Below are 27,877 nucleotides of genomic sequence, written 5' to 3'. Positions count from 1 at the left end.
CTCTGCCTCCTAGGAAACATGGTGAGCAAGGAGGGTGGCAAATGCATGCTCACCAACTCAGAGTCTGACTCGGAAGCAGCGCCCCTGCCCTCCGACTCGCTGGCGCTGGAGGTGAAGTATTCCCTGGAAGCCAGTCGACAGGTGCGGAAGAGAAACAAGGCCCTGCAAGTGCGGTTCAAGGATATCTGCGAGGCGCAGAACGAGCAACGGGAGGCGGAGCTGCAAGCGGCGGGGAAAGGTGGCAAGCCGATCTCGTACAAAGTGGCGTACCGAAAGTACATGACCGTCCCTGCCCGCAGATCCATCCCAAATGTCACCAGGAGCACCGGCGTTCAGACGTCACCTGACCTGAAGAAACGCTATCAGACCTTTCCTTTTGAGCGCAAGAAAGGCCACACCTTTAAACACGTGGCGGCTGTGGAAACTTATAAAGGTCAGAATAACGGTTTTGCCATGGAGGTGAAGCAGTCCAAGGCTGCTGAGCAGGGTTTAGATGAGGAGGAGGAGGAGGAGGAGGGAGCCTGTGGGGGGAGTGGAGTCCGGAGGACCAGGGCTCTGCTCCATACTAATGAGTGCATTGCCACAGTGGAGCAGCACACTGCACCTGATGGCCTGTGCTCTGACGCTCTGCTGCTCGCTTGCTCTGCAGACACAGACTGCCTTGCAGACACACAGAGAGGAAGTGGAGCCGGAGCACAGGCGGAGTACCAGCTCTGCAGTGTCCCATCCAAACCCCGGACAGGATTACAACACAGAGAGGCCGACACGGACCGTTTGACCAGGAGGCAGCTTCTGAATCTGGAGGAGGGCTCGTCCCGGACCCTGCCGGACAGGGCCTCCAAGGTTACGGGCCCCATCGCTTGGAACTCTCTCACCCAGGTGGAGTGTCTGGACAGTCCATCCGTGCGGAGCAAGAGGAAGAAAGCGCTGCAGCTCAACGGGCTGCAGAGTGAAACGCTACCACGCGCCGGCAGAGGCTGTACAACACAGGTACAGTGCCACACGGGACAGTTATCTGCCCGGCCTCTGCGGGGCATGGACGAGCCCTTGTCACCCTGCAGCGCTGGTGGAGCTGTTGGGGCAACGCCTGACCAAACACTAGACGCCTGTAAGCAAATAGTGCCTATGAATCAGGACGGGGAAGTTAAAGCACAGCTCCAGGCCATGGAAAATCTCATCAGCTCGAGCCAGGAGACCATCAAGGTGCTGCTGGGGGTCATTCAGGAACTGGAGAAGGGGGAGGCCCACAGAGAAGGGTAAGATGGCTCACTTTTACATTTACAAGTTTCACTTTTTCTCTTCCAATTCTCCAGATGTCCAAATATTGAACACCAATCCAATTCAAGTTTGTCCTTCCTCCCAAATCTGAAGTTTGAACATTTCACTGCATTGAATTAATCTGAATGTTGTTATGTCACTCAGTTTCTCCTTGACATTCTGTACAAAAGACTGAGGTTCTGGCACACCTTTGATAAACTCAAAATAGCGAACATGCTGAGTTTCACAAGGACACCGACAAAGAAACTGTCGATTTCTGCAACCTGTTTAACTTAATAAGGTCTGTATTTGGACCAGTACTGATTAGGTGAATAGGATTCGTGACTTAACTCTGATGTCAAGCATACACCGGGAAAAAGAGAAATGTCATGCACCTATAAATCAAATTTGAGAAAAGGGCATGGCGTTCACGGGGAAAATCAGCCAAACTAAGCACATTCATGATTCAGCATGGACAGAAAAAGTACCCTCTTGATGAGTCACATTATTTCTACATCTAAGACACAAGCTTGTATGTGTGACACCAGTTCAGTGCAGCCCTGACTGAACCACCCAGAGTGTTAAAAGGAGATCACAGTGGCATGTAGCAGGGATAATACCGGCTACCTGATGTTCCCTGCAGTGCTATTACAGCACAATGTCCTTTTGTAATGATTTCCCTCCAGATATGACAGGGCTGCTGCAGAACTTATTTACAGACAATTGTCTCACTCAATTTTGTCCGGGGGGGTTCGATGATCCATCGTATGAAAGACTGCAGCTATGAATGCTGCCATTTAGCCACATTCAACCAGAGGGAGAGGAAATGACAGACATGAAACTGATTAGGGCTCAGTGTTTGAGCTAGGAGCTTCCATTAGGAATGTTAAGTATACTTTAAATACCTCTGAATACTGGAGCTGAAAAGCCAGCATCCATCCAAGGAGGACATCAAATCATGGAGAAAAACTTTCAAGTTCTGTTATTCACAGATGTTCTGATCCAATTTCTCCCCTGTTGATACCGATTTGGATACCACAACTTTAGCATTGGCCAATAATGAGTACCCCTTCAATACTGGTGCAATTAAACTGTTCTTAATAGTGCTGGAAAAATCACTGATTGCTGACTTTTCACTAACTTTAAATTATCCATCACCACACAGTTTTTGTTTGTAATGCCTGGCACACATTACAGGATTCTTCAAACCTTCACACATTTAGAGACCACACACTTGATGACAACAAAAGACAGATCACACAAAATCTCTCTCTTCTGACCTTAAAGTGTGTGGTGTGCCCTACGGAGCACACCACACACTAACCGATTCTTCAGCAGAGTATCAGGTTCTTCACGCCCAGTATTCCAAATCTCGCGTAGTAAAACGTGACTTTGGTGTAAACAAACATGGCGGATGAACAGGAACAAGCAATGATGATCGTTTTCGGCCTCTTACTTTCCGAAAACACACACAAAAAAGAAAAACGATTATGGAAAAAGTCATGGAGACGGCGGGAATGTGGGCTGTATGCATTACAGCGCGAGTTGTATTCATTACAGCGGTGAGTTTTCGCTGGCGCCATGTTTTTGTTTGTTTTTACTTCCTCTTCCGTCAGTGAGCTGAGTCAGCTCGTGTCTTGATTGGCTTTTGCTCTGGTACACGTGACATTACACACTGTGCTTGCTCGGCTCCTCTCGGAGCATCCCACACACTACAGGATTTCTAGTCGCAAAAATTGAACATGTTCATTATTTACCATCTCTCCTTCTGAGGCCTTCCGAGCGGCTCCGATCGGACAAAATCCCTCTTAGCACACCCCACACCACAGGAAAATCAGACACGATGTCATTTGCAAACATCAGATAATCGGCCCTTTGCTGGCTTTGATCGTAAGGGGGAGATCAGGACAAAAATCAGCCCGATTATCCTGTAGTGTGTACCCGCCTTAAGTCAAGATAAATTAACTAGTTTATATTGGCGGCTTATTAGTAATGGAACCTGGTTTGTACTAGCAGTAGGAATTATACCAGTTTCAATATTGTCACAGGTGTAACTCTCTGAATGACATGAGCTTTGCAACATTTTCAAAACTGGTTCAAACACATTTAGATTTGTGTACACACAAAAGGGATATTTACTTACCCCAAATCAAATGCAGCCACGCTGACAGAGTAAATCAAAGTAGCATTACCAAGTGACCTGCCTGTCAACGTAGACTGAACCCACATGTCCGTCTAATTTACTTGGACACTTCAGAGCAGAGCCATGCGCATTAGCCAAAAGGCACTGCTTCCTCCTCATTGTATCAAGCTGGGGTCAATGGTTCCATGATTTAATTTTGGCTCACCAGTTAGGTAGACTTGAGTTCTATCCAAGTTTGATGTCAGCAGATAACAGCAACATCAAGAGAGTATGCTTGCTTGTAGTGCAGCCTTTTAGGTAGTTCTGAGGCTTTACCATAGGAGTTATGTAATGGAATGGCTTGTTAGGATTTGAGGAACAGTATCCGATGCGATACGGTAGGATACGATGCGATTCCATTGGATATGATACGATAGGATATGATACGTAACGTTACGTTACATTACGGTAGTATATGTTACAGTATGATACGTTACGGCACGTGTCAAACACAAGGCCTGCGGGCCAAATGTGGCCCGCCACGTCATTTTATGTGGCCCACGAGAGCTTAAGGCTTATGACTGATTATTTAAAAAAAATAAAAATCTGCGCTAAAGCGTGCATTGACCATAAACTACATCTCCCACAATGCATTTCCATTATGTTACCAGCAAAATGACGGCATCCCGCCAGGACAGTGCAGCATACCCACAGCGGTATTTACTGCAGTGACTACAGGTTGAGTCTGTACAAGTGCATACAAATTACCCCAAAATGTCCAGGAAGAGAAAAGTTGATTCAGATGGCAGTTTCAAGACAGATCGGAAGGGTAGTACATGTTTGTACTTCAAGGTGAAAAACCGGTGTGTCTTTTGTGTCATTAGGCAGTGTGGTTTTCAAAGAGTACAATCTACATCGGCATTTTGTCTTACGGTTACAATGGGTAACCATAATACTGGTGTGGTCCTCAGTGAAAATGAGTTTGACACCCGTGCGTTACAGTATGATACATTACGATTTGATACGTTGCAGTTTGATATGTTATTGTATGATATGTTACCGTACGATACGTTACCGTATGATATGACACAACACTACACACAGGGATGCAGGAATGATTCAAAAGTTCAGACGAGTTAGAAGCTACAGAGTACTGAGAGCTCTGGTCTCATACATATTGCCCACTCCTAATTGGTATATCCGTTGACTGGTATACTCCCTCATACTGGATACTGAATATTAGTATGTGAGGCAAATACTGAAACTGCTTTGGGCATTTGAACAGCTCTTTTCTACTGCTTAAGCAAAGCCTGCGAGTGACATTTCATAATTTGCCTTATCCAGCAGCACACCATGTTTATCCAGTATGTCCAAGGCCTTTGAGAAAGCCATGGCCTGTGAAAAAGTCATTTACTGTCCAATGGTTACTGAGTATATACAAAAGCACAGCAGATAGTATCTAGCCCGCTGAAATAGAGGAGTGTCTATCCAAAGGGATGAGGCAAACAAAATGGTCAATTTGTTGAGTGAATTGGAAAGGCTCTGCACTCAGATCCCAATCTGCCTCGACCAGCCCCATGCTGAGGTACAGAGAGAAAATCTATGCAATCAATGACATGCCAACCTGAGGTCCAAAACGTGTGGGAATTGCACGCACAAATACACCCCTTTCCAGATTATATCCAAGGAACAGTTTCTAAAGTTTACAAAATCAACTCTAAATACCAACTTGACTGACGACTGGATAAACTCCTCTTCATCAGGGACAGATTTTACACCAGTTTGCATTACACCATCTAAAAAGGCAATTATCCGCCTTCAATCTTGCACAAGGCGGCCATAATCTCCTTATCTTCCAACTCGTAAAAATGTGTTGTGAGTGGAGGGGTAAGCAAACATGTGGTGCAGCATTGAGAGCAAACTTTAGCATGTCGAGAAGCACATCTGGCTCATCTGATGTGCCTAAACCGGCAGGTGGGAGAGGAAAGAAGGGAGTCGTGTAGAGACTTAATTTGTGACTGCAAATTAGTGACTACTGTTTAATGGTGCCATCTGGTCCAATACAGAAATAAACAATCACATTGTGTTGCCTTGTGTTAATTACAAAAGCTTACATTGACTTAAAGTCAGTGAGCAGAATAAGCCTCTTGTAATCCATCTGAGCCAAACTCAACCTCCACTTTTTCTACAGCACGGTTCTTTTCTTCCTGTATATATATTCCCATTTTCAAAGTTGAGTCAAGCAAAAAAAAATCTAATGCTGCTTTAGTCACAGTACATTAGCCTTGAACTCCACTTACATAAATGTCACTGACACAACAAATAGGAGCACCCACAGGCTATAGGTGAACCATGCGTCCAATTACATTTGATATATAACTTCTTATGTTATATGACGTTCATTTTTCATCTAAGGAAACGTAACACTGTGCATTCATCAAAAACTTGTGGTTGACATGACACGCCGCTCAGGCACAAATTGAAATTCGATGGCTAATGTGCTGAGACTGATAAAAACACAATGCGCCTGCATGCACAAAACACGTGCACAGAAAAAAACATAACACTGGAAGAAAGGCGATGGTACTCCTGTAAACTGTAGAACCAAGATCCAATTCAGCCAAGGTCTAAAAGTCATTTCAGCTAGGAACTGGATAAGTAATGAAGCTTAAAATTTCACTTTTATCCCCCCACCTGATCCCCTGATTTGTGTGACCTCAGGAGAATGACACCAATAGTGTGGAATGGGAAAAAATGAACAAAAAATGTAATCAAAAGATTCTCAGTGAAAAGAAACAAAAAAGTCCTTCTTTTGAGGAGACTTGTGACGACATCCTCACTGACCTCAACTACAGAAACCATGAATCCTAAGCTTTAGTTGATATTGTGAAGAAACCAGAACCATATCAAAGCTGTAACTTCAGAACCAACCCTGACACCATACCTATTTGGCCTCTAGTTGACAGGAATCTAATGCAAGGGCCTGAGTTTCAAATTTCTCTATGAAATTAATTAAAATCAAACATTATCAAAACTTTTTTCAATACCCTGGCAACAAAAGTTAAACTCAAAGGCTTGCAAAATAAGACAATTTCCTTTTTTCAATCAACCTGCAAACAATGCTGGAACAGAAAAGGTCACTAAACACACCAGCACTGATACACTAAGATTTTCCTTAAATAATGTAAATTTTAAAATTATAGAATATTCTTCTGATTATTGGTACTCATCCAGAAGAAGTGTGTTGTAGCATTACTTATTGTGCAGTGGTGTGAATCTCACAACCCCAACAGTCCACAGGTTGGGACTTGGGACTTATAGAAAACAGAGACTAGGTGACATCGCTGTCTCTCTCCTCTGCTCTCAGTCTGTCTGCAACAAACATTAATATAACACTTGCATCTTCATGAAATGCCAAAGGGACTACACAAAACCTAAAAAAAAACCTATGAATGAGGAGAATTAGCGGTTTGGAGCACAGCAGTGTGGCTGTGACTGAGGGTGGAGGTTAGACACACGTGGCAAACAGGAGATAGCATGACTTCAACTAAAGCGGCAATCTCCAGTCTAAAAATATGAGACCGATGCGGAAGTGCTAAAAACTGCAGTTCATCGAGGATCCGCATGAGGCTGGCTCCAGAAGTACCAGAAACCATGTACACACTAATTCAAAAGAGGCGATCTATACAGCAGAAATAAACATGTTTACAGCCTGGTACAAAAGACGAGTGTAGTCTGGATAGCTCATTTCTCAATCGACACACACTGTAGGGGTGTTGAATTTTTTTCTAACGCGGCACATTCAAAGATATTGAGATTACGAGTCTTCCAATGAGAGGCACAGCGGACTTGATTGACAGGCGGGAACACTGTAGCTGTTGGCTAGGAGGCTCAAAGCCCGCCTCTTTACGTCACACTGGCTCGATAGCAGCAATATGGCTGCCGACAACAATTGGAATCAAAACAGTGCTTCAGATACAGATGGGTGACGTCACGGATACTACATCCATATTTTATACAGTCTATGCTTCAACTTCCATGTTTATAAGCTTTTTCTTTAAGAACTGACCAGGACTGCCAAGATCCCCAAAACTCAGAACAATATCTACCAATTTCCTACTGAAATAAAGATGGCTGAAGTGGGAATCACGAGTTACAATGAAGGGCAAGGCTGTATTCTGTATCTAGCAACTGTATTGAAACTTCCCGGATTTTGCGAGTAGATCTTATCAAATTGCTGGCACTTGAGAAGTTTAAAGCATTCTAACTCGCCTCAGGTCCAGACACTCATTGCATTGAGGCAAGCACACACTTATATCTCTCAAGGCAATCCATGCTAAGGGAATACATTTCAAAGTGACGTACTTCATAGTACGTTTGCTATACACATCTTTAGTTGGTGAATCCAATATCAAAAAGCTCTAGAGAGAAATATTGCTGCATCATCAGCAAATGTTGGCAGGCTAGATCCAATTGATACCACTCATGGGCTCTTGTTCCTAGTGTGTTTATTAACACTGTGTATTGAGCATGCCAGTGTACTTCATCTACACAGTGAACTTTGGGGGGAGCTCACCTTGCCATACACAGGGGGGTAAAAAAGTGCACAGATTTACTGTTAATGACTTTTTTAGCTTTGATCTCTTGGGAGCCTGAAGAACGATGCGTTACCCCATTTGAGAAAGAGCTTTGATAGGACTTGAGATAGACTGGTTATTGATCAAATCATCAAGGTTGAAAGTCAGAACAGCCTTGTGCTCCCCCACTGCACTGCCCTTTAACCCCCTCTCCAATGGGAAGCACCTTTAGTCCAATCAATCTAAAAAGCAACCTTCAATTAAACTTCCTCATATCACAGCACTGATCTTCTTCTCAGACACTCCTCTTTACCTCATTCTGGGACAAATTTTTAAAATTACATATTGATACCAACACCTGTAATATACCTGTCAGACTGTATACCGTGGAGAGAAATAGATAAGCAGTGGACATTTATGACAGCAGTTTAATTTCTATTGGTACCGCACCTTATGGGCAGCATGACAAGAGTCCCTGAGAGAGATTTGAAAAATGTGTCTCTTCAATAGCTTAGATGAGAGACGAGAAATAAATGTGAAAGCATATTAGCTTGAATGATGATAAAAAATATGGCGGTTTTCCCAGCAATGCTCGTTTAAGAAATCCAGAGTTATGACAGCTCACCACTCCTATGGAAGGATGCTCTTTCTTGCTGCTATTAGTAGCAAACGACCACTATGATTTCTGTATTGACCCCAGAAACAATGAGCCTGAATGAAAAAGGTATTATGGGGCTCAAAGGCTCGGAAACTAAAAATTCGATAGCATCATCTCTCTTGAGAAAAAGTGTCCCCATTACTTTAGATTATCCACAGACAGAGGAAGGGGGAGGGGGCTGTTTTTGGAAAGACACCTCCCTGTTCATTCTTTTTAAAGTTGTTTTTTAGTGCTGTGAGCACCAAAGATTGAATTCCATTAACCTCCATTATAATGGGGTGAAAGCAGTCATCTCATGAGGAGATTCCTCCAAACTTTGTAGAATGAGGCCGAAAATATCTTGACACCTCGGAACAACTAGAAAGACTGTAATTTGTGTGGAGTGACATTTCAACATTGAACAACCTATTTGCCGCTTTAAAGTCAGTTCAAAGATTTCAAACTTCTCATCTCATGTGATTCTCAGGATATTTGTCTAAGACAAAGTCAATAAAATAAATAGCTTCTGACCTGCTTTAATCAAACTGAGAGTAGCTTTAGCAGGATGCTGGTTGTTTTTGTTGAAGTTAATGCAGGCAGAGAATATAGCATTACACAAGACTGTACTTTACTTAGCAGTTTCAATACTATCCATTTGTGTTTTTTGAAGTCTGGGCAAACCTGACACTGGTTTTTATATTAGCTCATAATTTTTTTCCTCATTATTTAGAGCTGGTTTATCATTACTGATGCTATCTTTTGGGTATAACTGACTGTAAAGCTCAATGATAAATTACTTATGCAGCACTTATTCTCTTTGTATATATATATTTCTTAAGTTATATTTTTTGGGCTTTTTTGCCTTCATTGGATAGGACAGCTGAAGAGTGACAGGAAATGTGGGGAGTAGAGAGTGGGGGAAGACATGCAGGAAATGGTCGACAGGCTGGGAATCGAACCGGCGACCCCTGCGACGAGGACTATAGCCTCCGTACGCAGGGCGCTTAGAGCGCTAGGCCACCTGCGTCCATCTTTACGTATTTTAAATGTTTTAGAAATGGTTTGGCAAATCATGTCTTCAGAGGGTTACTAGTAGAGCAGTGTTTCCCACACAAAGATGATACCGGAGCGGGCCACTCAAGTGTATTTCCCCACCCAATTTCCTACTTTTTAAAATCTTTATTAGATCACCATATGCAATCAATGATTTAGTCGATCTCTCATCGCCTACTGCCCCTCCTGTCTGATTACCTTCAGATCTTGACACATGCTCTGCAGGTTATCAGAGCGAGAGATGGAGGGGTTCTATAGTTGGACCGGTTGATTGAAGTGTGACTACTCAAGATAAATATGAACCTTCTCATGCTGCTGTTTTTAAAAGATTTGTGCAGCTGGGTCGTGCCGATGTCATTCTACACACTCAGTTTTGGCTTGTGGGGAAAGGAGTTGTCATTAACAAAACTGGTCAACACGCAAATCACCAGTTCTGATAACGGAATAGAAAGTGAATGACTTTAAAATGCGAGAAACACAACTCTCTATAGCAGGTTAGTTGTGTTACTTTGCGTCTTTAAAAAATGTGCCGCTAAAGCAGTTTCATTTGGAATGATGGTTACAAAAAGACTAATACTGTGGAGTGTGGAAGATGGACTCCATGCCCACCTTTGATCTGTGGCTGGGAGAAATGGCGAACACTCTGCATCTTGAGAGACTGAGATTCCACAAAGAAGACAGGGGAAGTATGTTCAATAAGATTTGGGACCCTTTGCTAAACTTTCTTCGTGGCAAAGATTAATATTCTGTGTCATAACTGCACCATCCTGCTGAGAGTATGTGTCTTTGCTTTTTCACATTTTTGTCTATTGCAACAGACATACTCTTTTTTTTTTTCTCCTTTTGGGTGGGGGGAGCGGGGATTGGCATTTATTTTTAGGTTTGCTGTTTTTTGTTAAGTCTGTATTTTCTATGTTTATAAAAGCAATAAATATATTTTCAAAAAAAAAAAATGTGCCGCTGACGAATGTCAAAGATGAGACACATTGAGAAATTACAGGAGGCGGGGGTGGGACACACTGCTCTGTGTATAAAGGTTAGAAAGCTGTGTGTAAGTTGAAGGACAAAGCACAGTTGATATATAAACTAACCTAATAATATAAATATTAGATGGATGACATATAACCATATGGAAAGAGTAATTTATTTTAATATTTAACCAATGCTTTGGGTGGATGCACTCATTATTTTGGGGGTACTGTGGTACAATGTCATTCAGTAGGAAAGACTTTAAAGAGCTAATATTTCTTAAGCCTTGCACTGGTGTTGCGTTGGTATTGGCCGCTTCACAAATTCAGGTATGGAAATTGGCATTTAAAGAAAATATGGTATCAGAACACCTCTGATATTTGGTAGCAGCTCTGTGTGGCTCGATTAAACCACTGAACAGTGAAGGAAAGGAGTTTATAAGGGACAATGCATGGGTGAGCAAAAGCTACAAAAAACAGACATAGGTACCAAATTTACAAGCCTGCTGTCTGTTAATGGAGCACTGTTGTTCATCGCCATAAAACTCAACCATCAGAGGATTTCCATCTTGTCCATGTCACTGGTAAAGTGAGTCAACAGTATGTCCATTGGAGTGTGTTCTAAATTAGGTAAAGACATGGTTACTGTCGATCAATATACCCATTTCCACATGTTCATCCAATAAGAAAGCCATTGAGCCTTTGGAGCATGTAAGCAGACGGCCCCATTCAAGGCCATCACCTGGTCTTAAGCTGCCCCGAGGGAACAAGGGATCTATAGCGTCGATACATAATGTCAAAAGGCATGGAAAGATATAAGGACGCTCAGGACATTCTGTAATAGAATATTGATGCATTGGATTTGGCCAATCAAAACTGGCAATGAAATTAAGATGGTCCTGGTTTGTAAAGCCAAAGCACTGCAGTTCTGAATAAAACTGTCAAATTTTATTCGCTTAGAAAAGCCATTTATTTTTCAAATGCTTTTTCAGCTTTTTCAGGTAATAAATGCTTCATACTGAAAATAACTCTGACTCCTGCTTTACAACAAAATGGATTAATCATTGTGAGTTTTCTCTTGTGTGTAAAAAGGCTTGGTATTGAAAGGAATAAAGAATAGAGGATGTTACATTGGGTACTAGGAAATTGTGTTATGCGTTTTTTCTCAACCTATTACTGCTTCATGTGAACATTTGTTACATAATTTTTAGGTAATGAAACAATCCTGGCACCAGTCCCTTGCTTAAAAACGTATGTACCGTCCAATGCAGCCCAGAAACTCATTCTGAGAACTACTTTGCCCTTATGTGACCTCCAATCGGTCAACCGCCACTAATGGCTGACACCCTGCTCTCCCTGGTCTGGCTGTCGGACACAGGCCACTCAGGAGGGCAGTGTGACTCCTCATCGCCCTCATTTACTCTGGCCATGCTAACGAGGGACGACAAACAAGATGTGAAAAAAGGGTGTGAGGGGAGAGGCTTAACGAGTCCTGTAATTACTCATTCAACGACTCTTATCTTCCCTGCAGACTCTCCTATCGAACTGGACAGGACACGGCCAACTGCGACACGTGCCGGAACAGCGCATGCATTATTTACAGGTTAGTGGCCATTCCTCTTCAAAGACACGGTGATAAAAATGTGCCTCATCCCTCTTTTCCTTGAGGGAAAGTGAACAGGAAGCTAAAGGACGTTAGAGAGGCTGGGGGGGGTGTAAGACTAATGTGGATGCTGTTAATGAGCACACGGGGACGTGTGACATTTACACACCTCATTCTCTGAATGTATACGTCTTTACACCCCTTCGATTCACTGAAGGTTGTGCAGCACGTGCAGTATTAGCTTCAGAGACAAAAGGGCACAAGTTGAAAGCGGAGATGATACGTTCTCTAGACTGCGTGAGCTGAGGGGGCATTAAAGGTGAAATTAATTACCATCAAAACACTGTTTGACAACATAACTGTGTACTGTTTCAGAGCCAACTGAGCCTCTGCGTACTCTCAAATTCAGCTCATTTTATTTGACAACCAGGACAGACTTGACTCTGAAGTCATTAGTCAACCAAGGTAGACAGCTCTCTCTCTCTTGATGAAATCTTGGCTGCCTGAGTGTGAATTTGTTTGTATACATTATATGACACTGAGACAATAAGTCAAAGAATTTTTTCATCATCAAAAAATGCAGTGGCTTCAATTTTTTGGGAACATTAGGTATTTTATGGATTAGAGTGATAAAAAAGTCTGACGCTTGCTCTTCAGATGTGTTGATTTGCTATCTTTTGAATTTCTCCAGTTTTTGGCCGCTTGGGCCCTCAAAGGTTTTGAGGGACACAAGTCATTACATTCATGATATTTTTTACCTCCAAAGAAATAATAATTAATAACAAGCTTACTTATGTATACTTAGGATCAACAAATATGCAAATTTTGTCCCGTGAGTCTGAACTTGAGCACCAACTGTACTTTGAGGCTGCAGTTTTTAATTTTAGGATTATTTTGGGGCTTTTGATGCCTTCATTCAGATGACAGTACTGTGGCTGACATTAAGCAAAGGGCCACAGGTTGTATTTGAGCCCCAGGCAGTGTACTATAACCTCTGCACATGAGGTGCACCGTCCATTTAATCACTGAGCTAAATTTGTGCCCCAGTGTTACGGGTATAACATCATTAGAGAAGAATTGGAAAAATCCCATTTTGTCCTGATGAAGTTGAATGAAAAAAAAATGTAGTCACCCAAATTATTGTGATGCATTCTCTAGGGAATGCAGTGGTTGGTGCAGTTGCCTCAAAGCAAGAAGGTTGCCAGTTCAAATCCCAGCTGGGGCCTTTCTGTGCGTAGTTTGCATGCTCCCCCCTAACATGGGTGGTTATTGTCCAGATACCACTCTAAATTAACTGGAGTGTGAGTGTGTTGTCTGTTGAAATGTTAGCCCTTTGATTGGCTGGCGACCCTGCCTCTTGGCCTTGCACAGATAGAAGAGACACTTCCCCTCCAGCAAACCTGAACAGAATCATTCAACAGTATAGCAAATTGATAGATGGATCCCCTGGGGACCATGAATGTCTGCTTTTAAGCCTTGATTCAGTAGAAAATACTGTAGACAGAATAGAACACTAGGAATGGGTGGAATAATATTTGGCAAGGGGCTATGGGTCAGAATCAAACCCAGGCTGCTGCTTTGTGGACCATAGCCTCTGTACATGGGGAGCAGGATTAAATCACTGAGCTTAGATGGGGCCCCCAGTGTTACAGGTACTGGGTCATTAATGAGACTAATTTTGAACAATATCACATTTTGGTCTGATGAAGGTTTAATGAAACAAAAGGCGCGTCTTCACAATTTTTACGGATGCATCCTCTGGGAACCATGAATGTCTGTCTGAATTTCAGGGCAATCCAAACATAAGTTGTTGAGAAATTTCAGTGTATGAATCTGTTGGCCAGACTTACACTACAATCCCTGGAGTGGGGTCAGTGTGCAGTCAAAGCTGGAGGTCTTGACACTCTAACAAAGCCTCTCAGGTCATGAATCCTCCGTCAGGCTTGAGCCCACGCTTTCAATACACAATGACACAACAGCGACAGTGAGATGTTTGTGCTATGCTTGATTGCATGAATCTGCCTGTGTGTGCATATGTGAATGTCACGCTGGCTTTTATTCTCTTTGCTGCTCAGAAAAAAAGTTTGACTCCTACAGTCATAAAAAAAAACAGGAAAGGAGGATGGATGAGAGAGACAGGAGATTTAAAGAGTAGGAGGGTGAGAGGCGATCAATAAAAGGGTTTTTAGTGGACACTGCTGTTCTACTCGGTCGGCATTTCACCCCCAAAGAGACATTTAAATCATTTTCTATCCACTGCTCTCAATAACTGATAAGCTAGCGGGCAAACTTCAATGGGCTCCGGAAAATGAAGGAAAGAGGAATAGTTCTGTTTTTACTGATAACTGAGCTGAAAAATAGGCATAGTTTGGTAAAGAGTGTATTTAAATCCAAATGGCCTGCATAGCTGCTAGATGGACAAGAGTTGTTGCTTTTATAACACTTCAATGGCAGCAGGACTGAGTGAGTTTAGTGCACATGGAGAGCAAAGATGGCGTGGTTGATGAGTTGAGTGATGGGTTAAAATGAGTGTGATAGTGAGGGAGGTAGTGGAAGCCTTTCTGTTTGAATCTGTCAGCTTCATGTTTCAGGTTAACTCTTGACTAAGGGTGGGAATCGAAAACCGGATCTGACTTAAAACCGGCACATTGCTTTCCCCAGTACATCGAAGCTTGGGGTTCGCATCGGGCCGAAGTAGAGAAGGGTTCCATGTGAACATGTTTGTGTCGGGGAGGCGAACCCCCGCCTACCTCTCCCCTTTCGCATTCGGGACACTTTCCCTCAGGCCACGTCCGGACTCACGCGGCCGAAAATGAGGCACCGAGAGCGGGTAAAATACCTCCGCGATGACCCCCGGAGATAAAGCGTTTTTCCTCTCCAAATTCAAAGTCTTTTCATCCCGGCTCGAGGGGCCATGTCCGGACGAGAATGAGGTCAACCTATGTTCAGTCTTGTGCAGACATAATTTTGGAAAAAATAAAATGGTTTTGGTGCAGAAGACTGTGTAGAACTACTTTTTTCCCCTCAAAAAATACTCAGGAATCGTTAGGAGTATTGATAAGGAATTGGATTGATAAGCAGAATTGACAATGGCATTGACATTGATAAAATCTTATTAATTCCCACCCCTACTCTTGACCACTGGGAATGGAGGGCTACCTGTTCTTCACTTCCACAGGCCTTCCTGACTAAAAGCAGGCTGACTGAGCAAAGATGGCATGGTGGATGAGTTGTGTCATGGGTTAAAATGAGTGTGATAGTGAGGGAGGTAGTGGAAGTTCTTCAGTATGAATCAGCCAGCTTCATGTTTCCGGTTAACTCTTGACCATTGGGAATGGAGGGCTACCTGTTCTCTGCTCCATCAGCCCTTTCCTGACTAAAAGCAGGCCGACTGCTGTGCCAGCTTCTAACCATCCTTCCATATCTGTGAGAACAAACAGTGTGATGACACGTCTAAATTTATAGAATAACAGCTTTTCCAAAATAAGGTTCATCTTGTCAAGATATTCTTGGCAGCACTGCTCGTACCTTCACACATCACTGGTGTGTTGGGAAAGGTGTTCCATTTAAATATCCCAAAGACAGGAATTCTTAACAAGGGTTTGAATAATGCAAAACACAGACTGCACTAAAAGCTGTGATTAAGTTTGCCCATTTGGATTTAAGCCAATTATAAACACGTGTCATTGAGTTCTCGGAGAAATCCATCTTATCTTGATCATCTGTGCTTGACAATCTCCACAGAAAACCGACACAGACAAAGTCAAGTCCAATTTGTCCCTTGACTTGGTCGCTGCTGATCATCCCCACACGGTGACAACCGTCTTCAAACAAGCGCTATATTAACATCACAACTCCACATTTGGCTTCCCAGATCTGCCACAATCAATTGCAACACCTCATCTGCGGAGGAAGTGTAGAAAAACAGAAACTCAATACCAAACAGACGGCCTGCTTTTTGACAAACCTTGCTGGCGCCTGGCAGGGTTTCAACTTGATAAAGGGCAGGAATTTTTGAACAGTGAGATTTTTGAAATTTGTTAAATTGATCTGAGTTCTCCTTTAAAGCGCCTCACTCAGCATGGTGAATTGTGTTGATTGGACACAGAATCAAATATAGCAGTTGTATTCACACAGGCAGCAGGATTAAATGGCAATCTAATTAGTTAGATCTCCATGAAAGCAACCTCTCTGGAGGTGGAGGAGCACAGGAAAAGAAGGCAGGGAGAACACAAATGGAACATCTGAAGAACAGCTGAATATCTAATAGAACTTTACAGGTGAGTACGTTTGGGTTTTTCTGTGCCACGGCCAAAGTCCTAACTCTTCATTTATGATGAAGGTGCTCTCATGACCGGAGTGGACATATGGGTCCATAAATCATTTTAACGCGGCACAGTCAGGAGCCAGCCATGCACTCCTCAGAATAATCAATTTGTCCAAGAGTATATGGCACCATCTCAGAGCCCATCCTTAGCATAACACCGGCAGCAGATCAATAGGGTGCTGTAGTCCATGGGCAAGGACTTCAAACAGAATACACAAGCTGCTGTAGTCTTGTCCTTGTCTGGTCCCACTTTCCTCAATTTTTGAAACATCTTGAACTCACTCAGGCTCTCTTTTATCCTCCCTCTGTAACTTCCACGTCTCTCTATCTCCCCATTTCTGCAGAATATGTTATTTTCTGCGTACAGCCCGTTGAAATGAACCTGTGGTTGTATGCTTGATACAATGTGCAGCAACAGAACAGGCAAGAAAGGGATGAAAAGATTACTGTGATTTATTCCATCTTGCCAGGTGATGTAATATCTGTTACTGAGGATGTTAGGGAAGAAAAAGAGTTTTCAGAGAGTTAGCTTGAGAGACAAAAAAAGCGAGACACGAAAGGAGGAAGTGAAAACACAGAAATCTGAAGGGGTTTGAAATGCATTCCACTTCTTTCGAGGCCGTTGAGTCGTGATGCATCTTGCTGGAGAAACCCTGTAATCTCATTTTCCTCACATTGCACTGATATGAGCTAATGTGCTGATCAAACAGAGAGATAGATTTAAGTGGTGGTGATTAAAGGAGATGATTGGTCCCGACCACAGGGTCTCATTTTTCACAATAGACTGGAGTTATATCCAGTCATTCTAATTTCGCCAATAGCCTGCACTTCTTGCGATTAAATTCAAAAGCTGCAGCCGGTCATTAAACTAACTTATCGTAAAACATCTTTAAATAACACCATGCAGGGAAAACAGGTGATAAAATAAAAAGGAAATAATAACAGAACAAAGGAGCGGCCATTTAAAGCGAGGGAATTATCTCCGATCTTGCGTACGACGCTGTGAAAATCAATTAAGCGTGGCTAAAGGCTAAAGAGCTGATTACATTATAACATATGGAAATGATTGCCCCACAGCACGACTCTGCTAGGGGAAGATATCTCTTTTTCGTGTAAGCATAATGATCTTTTCCAACATGGTGGCACGCCAGTTACCATAGCTACAGGATGAATCTTCTTGTAGGACAGACAGTGTGAGAGGGGGACAGTGAGGACAGTCAGGAGGAGCACATTAACACTCCAATGGGGAAGATAAGGGAACATAAAAGAAAGCAAGGGGGACTCTGTGAAACAAGGAGACAGAAAGAAGGGGAGATTAAGACTCACAGACGTTTAAAGAGGAGGAGAAAGGGAAGGTAAGTCAGGAGAAATAGACAGGGTTCTCTTTTTATTCAACTTTATGGAGTAGAAACACGAAGGGAGAGGTTAAAGACCGCCAAGGTCCAGAGTGCCGTCTTCAATTTGTTCTGATCCAACTACACAGTCAGGGGAGTGGCAGCTAGGGGACAGGGAAATGCCAACAACGCTTCAATTTTCGCTTTCAGCAGAAAATCTAATGTGGAGTGACGCTGCCGTGGGCCCTTGACAGTTTAACAAGGAGGTGCTGATAACTGGACCGGGCAGAGACTAATAAGCATGTTCCAGAGATTAGATTATTATCTTCTTCACTTTCTTTTCTCTTCAGTGATGTTTTCTCATTGTGGGCCACTCTACCTCTACTTTTTATCATTCTTCTCACAGATAGATAGCTGTGTTTTAAAAATTATATATTTTTGGGGCATTTTTTGCCTTTAATCGTTGGGACAGCTGAAGAGAGACAGGAAATGTGGGGAGTATAGAGCAGGGGAAGACATCCAGTAAATGGTCGAAGCTGGAATCGAACCTGCGACCTCTGCGTTAAGGGCTATAGCCTCTGTATATGGGGTGCACTTAGACCACTAGGCCACCAGCGCCCCGAAAGGTGTGTTTTGATAAGAGTATTAGATTTAAAGCTTCTGTGAGGAACTGTAGGTTTGGGTTGATTTTGGCGCCCCCTGTGGACAAAGTGATACCTCTTATCTCTTGTCATGGGTATAGTTTGTTTTTAACAAAAAAAAACTCACCCTGCTTTAGTGCAACAATCGAACATGTCACTCAATGAGAAAGACGTGTGCTGCTGACCTCTTGGCAAGGTCACTCTGGTGAAAGAGGTCTTGATCTCAACCATAGACTGTGTAAAAAATGGATGTAGTATCCGTGACGTCACCCATCTGCTCCTGAGCGCTGTTTTGAAGCCAATCGACGGTGGCAGCCATATTGGAAATGCGGAACTCAACCAGGCAGAGTGTGACGTAAAGAGGCGGAGTTTGAGCCTCTTAGCCAACAGCTATGTGTTCCCGCCCGGGAGTCAAGTCAGTCATGTCCTTATTTGGGCAAAAACTCGTAATCTTAATATCTTCTGAACTGACGCGTTAGAAAAAAATTCACCCCCCGTACAGTGTGTGCCGATAGAGAGAGAACATGCGTAGGGCCAAGCTGTTTTTTGAGCCAGGCTATAAACATGTGTAAAAGATAGTCTTTTTTGAATTGGTGTCTATGTGGTTTCCGGTGTTTCTGCAGCCAGCCTCAAGTGGATTCTTGATGGATTGCAGTTTATAACACTTCCACATGGGCTTCATAGTTTGAGACCGGAGGTTGCCGCTTGATCTCAACAGGTATTAATGTGTTAATTAAAGGTTAAATACAGTTAAAATAAATAAGCTTTACTGCAGGAAATTTATAAAAAGCTGTTAAGGCAGTTTGAAGGTAATAACTAAGACTAGCACCCATCCCCCATTAGGGGTTTCAGATGTTAAAATTACCTATAAAAGGGGAAATATTCAATCTTTATGCTGATGATCCTCTTGTCTCTTAAAGCTCATGAGGAGGCATCAGTATTAACCTAAGTCTGTTTGATAACCAGCTCTAAACTCCTCACAGGAGCTTTAACTAGAGTGAATTTTCAGCTTCACAAGCACAACTCTGGCTAAGATTAAACAAACAGTCAGCAGGAGTTCTGTTGTGTTCAGAGGATTCCATCTCCAGGTTGTTCAAATATGTTTAATGAGGATTTTGGGCAGTGTGTTTAAGGATTTAGTTGGAATACAACGCAGCAAGAGCTTTTTATAAGCCTGGCAAAACACTGAGACAGAGCATTAATGCACTAAGACTGTTAAAATGAAAGAGCATCAACATTTTGATAACTGAATATGTATTAAAACTCCTACATCACATATTTTGACAAGTGGTATGATTATTTTAAACAGAGGTTGAACTTGTCATGTGATGAGTGTAATCCTGTTTTGGCTGGAATACGGATGTATAAACAAGAATTCTGAACGTTGCCTCAGATGTCAGTCCAAACTTTTTGTCTTTTGAAAATCTTTTCATCACTTTTATGTTTGGCTGAGCATCTAAGCATTGGATCTGACAGCAGCAAGACAGAGAGAGGGAGCTGTTGGCATGCAACACAGTTGAAGCACGAATTCAAGACTTGAAATGTTCAAAATGATTTGCAGAGCAGCAATTCAAGGGTTAGGTAAATCCCCACTCGCTGCTTTTTCCTCAAGATGTGAATCTACAGCAACGAGTAAAACACATCACCGGCTTAGAAATGTGACAGAGGTACTGAAGGTAAACAGTGACTGGTTTTATACAAAAAAATGGCAGCAATGACAGTTCTCTGCTAAAATAACACACATATGTAATATTTACCTGACAAGAAACCTCTGTTTTTATTAACGTCTCAACTGTCAGCAGGATTGGTGAATGCATGGTTATACAGATATGCTTAGTCCGAATGGGTTGTTTGTGCCTGTGTCAAACAAGAACACAATTTGTGTCCCATCTACTACCATCAGCATGACAGCTATGATGGCATCACTCGAGGAAATGTCAGTGGGGATAGTAAGGAAATACAAAATTATGGGTTTTAAGGTCCATCAGGAGCCAAACTTTGATAAAAAACCGGACCAAGAGTTTAACAATGGACAGTGATACCATGTAGTCCAGAGGTGTCAAAAGTATTCACATGTATTACTCAATTAGAAGTATAAATACTAGGGTTTAAAAAGACTTCTGTAGAATTAGAAGTATCAGTTCAAGCGTTTTACTGAAGTAAAAGTGTAAAAGTACTGGTTTCAAAACTACTTCAAGTATAAAAGTAAAAGTAAAAGGGGAAAAAATGCCATTGAAAAAAACATTTGTGTGTATTTGGACTAATTTTTTTTTTTTGGGGGGGGGGGGGGGGGGTGTCTAAAACTGGCATTAAAGTGTTTCTATAGAACATCTTAAGACAAATAAAATAAATAACAGGAGAGTATTAATAAAGAAAATCAGCAAATGTGGGTCTTAGTTGTAAAACATAGATCATTTAAAGGCTGACTCTCACCTCTGCAGCTCAATCAACCTCCAAAGCAAGGTGCTTTTGGAAATGAGAGAAGCTTATTGGCAAACTTGAAGGTACATTCAGAACTGTAGAAGGGACTAGGAGTGAAGTGAAAAGGCAGTTCATTTGTGTAATAGTAGGGTTGTAAAATCCTCTAAATATTTCTCCAGACTACAGTAAAGGAGGCTCTGTTCTTGGCACCTGCTGCTGCGAACCTGGCTGCTGATTTTTGGAATCAGCTGTTTGCCAGAAAGACTTAAAGGGGACATATCACGCTTTTTTCATCAATATATATTGGTCTAAGAGGTCCCCAAAACATGTCTTTAAAGTTTATGCTCAAAAAAACACTTTGAAATCAGATTTTGGCATGCCTGAAGAGTCCTCTTCTTCATTCTTCATCAGAACACTCTGTTTTCCCTCTGACCACGCCCCCTCCGGAAGTGGATGAGCCTCGGCTCTCCAGCACGTTGATGTAATGTTTACATGTTGGCTGAATATACACGGCTGCTCAGAGATCGCGTTACTTCAGCCCTCTGAATCTGATCCTGACGGAGAGGCGCCTGTAGCAGGACCTTTCTGAACGATTGGTCATAGATTTAGTGTTTCTTGTTGTTTTATTTATCAGTATGTAGACGTGTGTCTTGGTACACAGCTACGAACATGTAGCTATGTGGCTATGCTAACTAGCGCTAGCACTTATCCATGACAAATAAAAATCATCCACTAGATCTTCAAATCTGCAGACGTGGGGAGTAAAACCGACCTCTGCCAGAAAGGCAGCAGGACCTTTCATGAAGGATTGGTCACATATTTAGTGTTTCTTGTTGTTTTATTTGTCAGTATGTCGACGTGTGTCTTGGTACACAGCTACAGCTACAGCTATGAACATGTAGCTATGTGGCTATGCTAACTAGCGCTAGCACTTATCCATGATAAATAAAAATCATCCACTAGATCTTCAAATCTGCAGACGTGGGGAGTAAAACCGACCTCTGCCAGAAAGGCAGCAGGACCTTTCTGAAGGATTGGTCACAGATTCTGTGTTTCTTGTTGTTTTATTTGTCAGTATGTCGACGTGTGTCTTGGTACACAGCTACAGCTACGACATGCAGCTATGTAGCTATGCTAACTAGCGCTAGCACTTATCCATGATAAATAAAAATCATCCACTAGATCTTCAAATCTGCAGACGTGGGGAGTAAAACCGACCTTTGTGTTTATTAAGACAGCCTACAACTAACATGCCTCCCTCCTAAGCTCCTTGTTAGCACACATTTGTGCAGGTAATGAAAAACGGAGGAGGGATTCAGTATTATTTTATACAGTCTATGGGCTGAACAAGCTCCGAGCTCTGACTCCGTGACAGACCGGATATTGTTGTTACGTAACAAAAACACGGAAGTCTGAAACGGCTCGTTTCACACACATTTACAGAAAGATGTAGAAATCAAAAAAGGGGCAGAATGGATTTTTTTCATTCTCGGGGGGTTTGTAGACATGCCAGGGACACATATTTCAGGTAAAGAACCATTAAAAAGTCAATTTTGCATGATATGTCACCTTTAAAACAGGATGAGTTTTAGTAAAGACAGCTGAACTAGTTTCAGTAAAATGTTAAACAGACTGAAATTACTGTGCTTTTTATAGGTGTTTTAAGTCAATATTATATATAGGTGACATCTCAAGACGTTTTTCAATGTCTAAGCACGAAAGAGTTGAAATGACCAAAGGAAAACAGTTCTTTTTTGTGCAGGGATTATAATTTGGTTCAAGGTACAGACTGTTTTTGATAAGTTTAGTAATAGCTTTGAACGTATGTAAGAAACATCACAACACAAAAATCATAATAAACTGTTTCATCTATCAACTAATGTAATTTTCAGTTTTGATTTCAGGTTAAAAATTCAAACAAAAGTTGAGATGCTGTGTAAAATGTTAATAAAAACTGAATCTTAATAACGCATTAATGGTGCCTTCCCAGATGTGTAAGCTACTAGTACCATGGGCACCCCACACTATCATGGATGCTAGCTTTTAAAGTGTGCGCTGATAACAAGCTGGATGGTCCCACTCATTTAGAGCAAAGAATGTGGCATCAATAACTTCCAAAAAGAGATAAGATAAGATAAGATAAGATAAGATAAGATAAGATAAGATAAGATAAGATAAGATAAGATAAGATAAGATAAGATAAGATAAGATAAGATAAGATAAGATAAGATAAGATAAGATAAGATACTCCTTTATTCATCCCACAACAGGGAAATTCACAACAAAATTGGCAACTGTGTTCACAGACAAAGATTTTTGGAAGTGATTTTAAGCCCATGCAGTGATTTGCACTACAGAGTCATGTCTGTAGGCAGTGCCGCCTGAAGGCCCGAAGATCATGGCCATCGAGTATTGTTTTTTTTTTTTGCCTTGTACCTTTTGTAAAGACATTTCTCCAGGTTTGAAATTATTTGTAAACCATCAAAGTCTTCTTATATCAACACATGAGTAACTGATACACTTGTGTGCCTATTTCAAAAGGAAGACAAATCTGTGCTCTAGAGGACTTAGCAAAAAGTGAAGTGGATTTACACTGGTATAATTACCAGTCTGTGATTTATTGCTAAAAGCTGCAGTGTTCTTGGCCCCGTGTAAAAGCCTGAGTCAAACAAATGCAAAGTGCTGACTGTCTGGTTCAGCACCTAACACTCGCTTGAGTCACTGTCAGACACCCACATTTACATCTGTTCTCTTCTAATCAATGCCAACTGCAATGTATATTATCATAAAGAATCCCTGATTCTACTGTAATGCTTTCAAAGCCCTCTTTGTATGGCTTGAAAATTATTATTGGGCTGTTTTTGGCTTGCCACAGACAATTATCTACACTTCCAGCTCACCTGTTGTACTTACCATAATTTCTATTTAGAAATTCTACATAAAAATGTAGATTCTGGGGTGCTGGTGGCCTAGCAGTCTAAGCGCCCCACGTATAGAGGCTATAGTCCTCGTTGCAGAGGTCGCCCATTCAATTCCTGGCCGGTCGACTATTTACTGCATGTCTTCCCTCACTCTCTACTCCCCACATTTCCTGTCTCTCTTCAGCTGTCCAATAATTTTTTTTAAAAAAGCCCAAAAAGCCCTAAAATATAACTTTAAAAAAAATTGTAGATTCTGTTTTTTTGTGTATAGAATATTTGTACTCCTAGAGGTATTCACATGTGAGAAGGCTTTGGTTTATTGCTGGAAAAAGTCTGTCAGGTGAGGAAAAGCTGGTGGATCAAAGTGAGCCATAATTACGTCTTGACTCCCACAGGCAGTAATTTCTTAACGATTTATTTAGCTCTCTGAAAATATATCTACAGTAAATGCAAGACCAGCTTACAATCTGATCTAGGTAAAAAAAAATGTCAACTTCAGCAACAGATCTACATAATGCTGATTCATGAAAACCAGTCAGTGCTACAATTTCCTGGGATGCATCAGCAATGGTTGATCTGACCTCCATTCAATTGACAACCATTTTTAAGGTGATTTTCTTCCCCTCTTGAGGACTGAGCAGACAAAGTTAGCATTTCTACTCATCGTGATGTTGTTTCAGCAAACTTAAGGCCTGTTATTTGAAGTAAAATCACAAGAAAATCTGTTGTTTTTTGGGTTCATACTGCTGAAGTCAGCCAGAGTGAAGCCTCTGTGCAACTTACTTATTACAGTGAAACTGAAACTCACTGCAAAAAGATGAATGGGAATAACTCCTGGGGCTGTAATGAACCAACAAACTGTTGCCTGTATTTTGCATACATGTGTGGATGACTTTTGCTTTCTTTCTTAAAGTTGCTTCTCAAGTTGCTATAAACAATGCAGTGAACTAAAAAGGAAGCCTTGTCTTGAGGTCATTGGCTACACTGGAAAACTGGAAGAAATTGGGCATTGTTCTCAAAGGCACATATCAGACTAGCCAAGGGGCAAAACACTTTACAAACCATGACCGACATCCCATGCTTATATTGATGGAGTTTTATTCAATGTACGGAATTTTTTTTAAACCAGTTGCTCTCTAAAAAACCCCAAGGAAAGACGTCTTAGTGTTGCAACAGGTTATCATCACAGAGGCCATGTATTTCAGTCATAGCAGGCAGCTTACAGCCTCCTCTCACCTTGACACTGCATAAATTCTCCCAGCAGTAAATTGCCGGACAAACTGCAGTATTCATGAGCCGGATCCATTATGTAAGTCTGTCCGTCAGAGTCCCCACCAGCCCCGACTCAGGCTGGTGGCTGGAGGAAGCTTTAGCAGATTAAAGTCCCTGCACACTTACCAGGGCTGAGTCTGTAATCTGAGGTTTCACTTAGCAGAACCTAGCAGTCAGATGTGCACAGGCGTGGGATTACAATGACGGCTGGTGCACATAAATCCTTTTGCACCCTGGGGAACTGTGCAGTACAACAAGAAGGAAAAGACTAATGTGTTTAGGGCTGTGTGGGTAAAAAAAAAAAAAATCCTGCAAATTAAATCTTCTGCATCCTCATTACCTTTTAGCTGATGTTGTATTATCAAGCAAGAACCACAGCAACAAATTCTAAACAAAATCCAGAAAGGCTCACATCAAAACCGACGCTCTGATCTCAGTTTTAGCAAAGCAAATGATCTTTGGTTCAACACCCCCGCCAGTGACCCAGCACTCCTACTCGCTGGGAAAATTACTAATGGGCTTCCCTCTCGCTTTATGAATCACAATAAGAATGAAAATCACGCAGGAAGAAAAAAATGACAGCAGAGGAGGCAGCAGCCAAAGTGGGCAGCCGGATGCCATAAAAGCAGCCTAAAATTTTACTGGGAATATGTGAAATGTAGGTCGCCTTAGCAGCCTGAGCAGTGCTGTGGCAGATGCCTGGGTAAGGGTCAAGTGGCATTGGGCCAAATGGTAGGTGCTTAATATGGCAAGAGGGGAATACACAGCAGCAGTTAAATGTGTCAAGTGTGAAAGAAGCGTGAAGGGGAAAGAAAGTTTAGTGGTTTCAGATTTGAGGAAGGAAAAATTAGAGGATAAAATGTATGAAAAAGAAGCCTGAATTCAAGAAATGACGGCCTAAATTGACAGCTACAATTTGTAATATGGATGGGGAAGAGTCCAATGACTGGTGAAAGAACTGTATGACCCCAATGAAAATGTAACATTCACTCAATCTTTTGCTAAAAACTAGGCGCTGGTGGCCTAGCGGTCTAAGTGCTCCACATACAGAGGCTATAGTCCTTGTCGCAGAGGTTGCCGGTTCGACTCCCGACCGCTACCATGCACTGCATGTCTTTCCCCCTCTCTACTCCCCACATTTCCAACACTCACTGGTTGCATTTTCAGAATGCAGCACAGATCAGGACCGCCAGACAGCTGGAGTCACGTGACCAAGGCTTTCCCACGGCAATCACTGAATCAACAATGATCCTCATCCATGTTGTCTTTATCGTCCTCTAAAAACCTCTGACCTGTTGACTCCAGGCCTGGCTCCGCTCATCATGATGACGGTTTGTTGTTGTAGTTAAGTTAAAAATGATCTGACGATAACACAGAGTGTCTGGATGTTTTCTGTTTGTTATGGTGCCTGACTTCCTGTCCCGCGTCGTGCTCCGGCATTCTGCAAAAAGAGAAGTCTTGCTTCTACAATTCTACAATTCTACAATTTCATTTAGCAGACGCTTTTGTCCAAAGCGACGTACAACACAAGCAAGAATTTAGACTGGAGGGAAAAACCTTAGTAAGTGCGAGAAAGTGCTTCAAGATGATTGGCCACAGGTTCTGCCATCTAGTGCCAAAAGAAGTGCCAGGTTTTTTTTGTTTGTTTGTTTTTAAAAGATAATGTAGCCACAGCTATTCACAACAAATATTTCAAGTCAACAATATCATTCAACATTCAACAGCATTCAATATTCAGTGCTAAATATTCAATAAGAGCAAGGTTTTAGACCTTCTGATTCATTCTACCCCTGAGGACAAAGAGGAGAAGGGTCAGGTTGTCTTATCCGGAGAGCTCTGACCTGCCGGATTAGAGACGCAGCCGGAATGCAAGGAGTGGATCCAGTGGGAGTTAACACATTGACTAGAATACAAACCTTTAAAATCGGGTGTCGTGACGGATGGGAGACAGAACCAGACACAGATCTGGTGGAATTTGGCCCTAACTGTTCAATTTTTTATGCAATAAAAATCCAAACACTGTTGTTATTGTTACTCAATGATTTATCTATTTTGCTCTACTTTACACATTTTTCACAATAGAGCTGTCCTCAGAGAAGGACTGTTCCAAGGTGACTCATGGAAAGACAGCAGCACACGGAATAGTAATATACAAGAAGTTGAAAATTCTGCACTTAAAATGCAACACCATATTCCTCTGATATGCCTGCATGCAGCAGTTAGCTTCTGTTCAGCTGACAGTATGTTTCTCTGTTTCTTTACTGCAGTGTGGAGCTGGACTTCAAGCTGCAGGAGGACAAGCTCCAGCCGCTGATGAAGAGGCTTTGCCCAACGGACGAAACCCACTTCCCTCCCTTGACTTACCCCCAGGAGACCTTCACCTCCACCCCCAAACGCAAGTCCAAATCAGACTCCAAGAAGCACGCTCGCTGGAAACTTTGGTTCTTGTGAAACCACAAGACTGGCTTTTTCATCTGCTACCAATGCACAGGATTTACGTGTCGTCCATATTGTTTGGGCTATCCATCATTCTTCTGTTCGATCACACTGGCTACTTGGCTCTTTCTTGAATTAATGGAAAGTTTTCCCATTGGATACTGATCCCCTTTTTCGGAGATGATAGGATGTGTAATGGGACACAAGAGTGGATTCCATGGAAAATTTGAAAAATGTCACGCTTACCAAAAATGGATTCAGAGTTATTTTGAACTAATTCCTTCAAACAGGGTGTGAAATTACACCAG

At 42.1% G+C, this 27,877-nt stretch overlaps 2 protein-coding genes across 2 annotated transcripts in view; one reads left to right on the top strand and one right to left on the bottom strand.

The window, feature by feature from the left end:
• Window positions 1-27,877, bottom strand: part of dock1 (dedicator of cytokinesis 1) — a 303,695-nt gene that overhangs the window by 141,391 nt on the left and 134,427 nt on the right. The window lies entirely within an intron of this gene.
• On the top strand, window positions 19-27,675 carry LOC117829868 (inhibitory synaptic factor 2A). The gene is made up of 3 exons (XM_034707591.1): window positions 19-1,256; window positions 12,146-12,217; window positions 27,401-27,675. Exons 1-3 carry the CDS (start codon window positions 19-21, stop codon window positions 27,582-27,584), a joined length of 1,494 nt encoding a protein of 497 aa, XP_034563482.1. The 3' UTR covers window positions 27,585-27,675.

The sequence above is a fragment of the Notolabrus celidotus genome, chromosome 18 (genome assembly GCF_009762535.1).
Source record: "Notolabrus celidotus isolate fNotCel1 chromosome 18, fNotCel1.pri, whole genome shotgun sequence".
In the NCBI taxonomy this organism is placed as follows: domain Eukaryota; kingdom Metazoa; phylum Chordata; class Actinopteri; order Labriformes; family Labridae; genus Notolabrus; species Notolabrus celidotus.
Note: the sequence above shows the minus strand (reverse complement) of the source record. Positions and strands in the feature narration are given on the sequence as shown.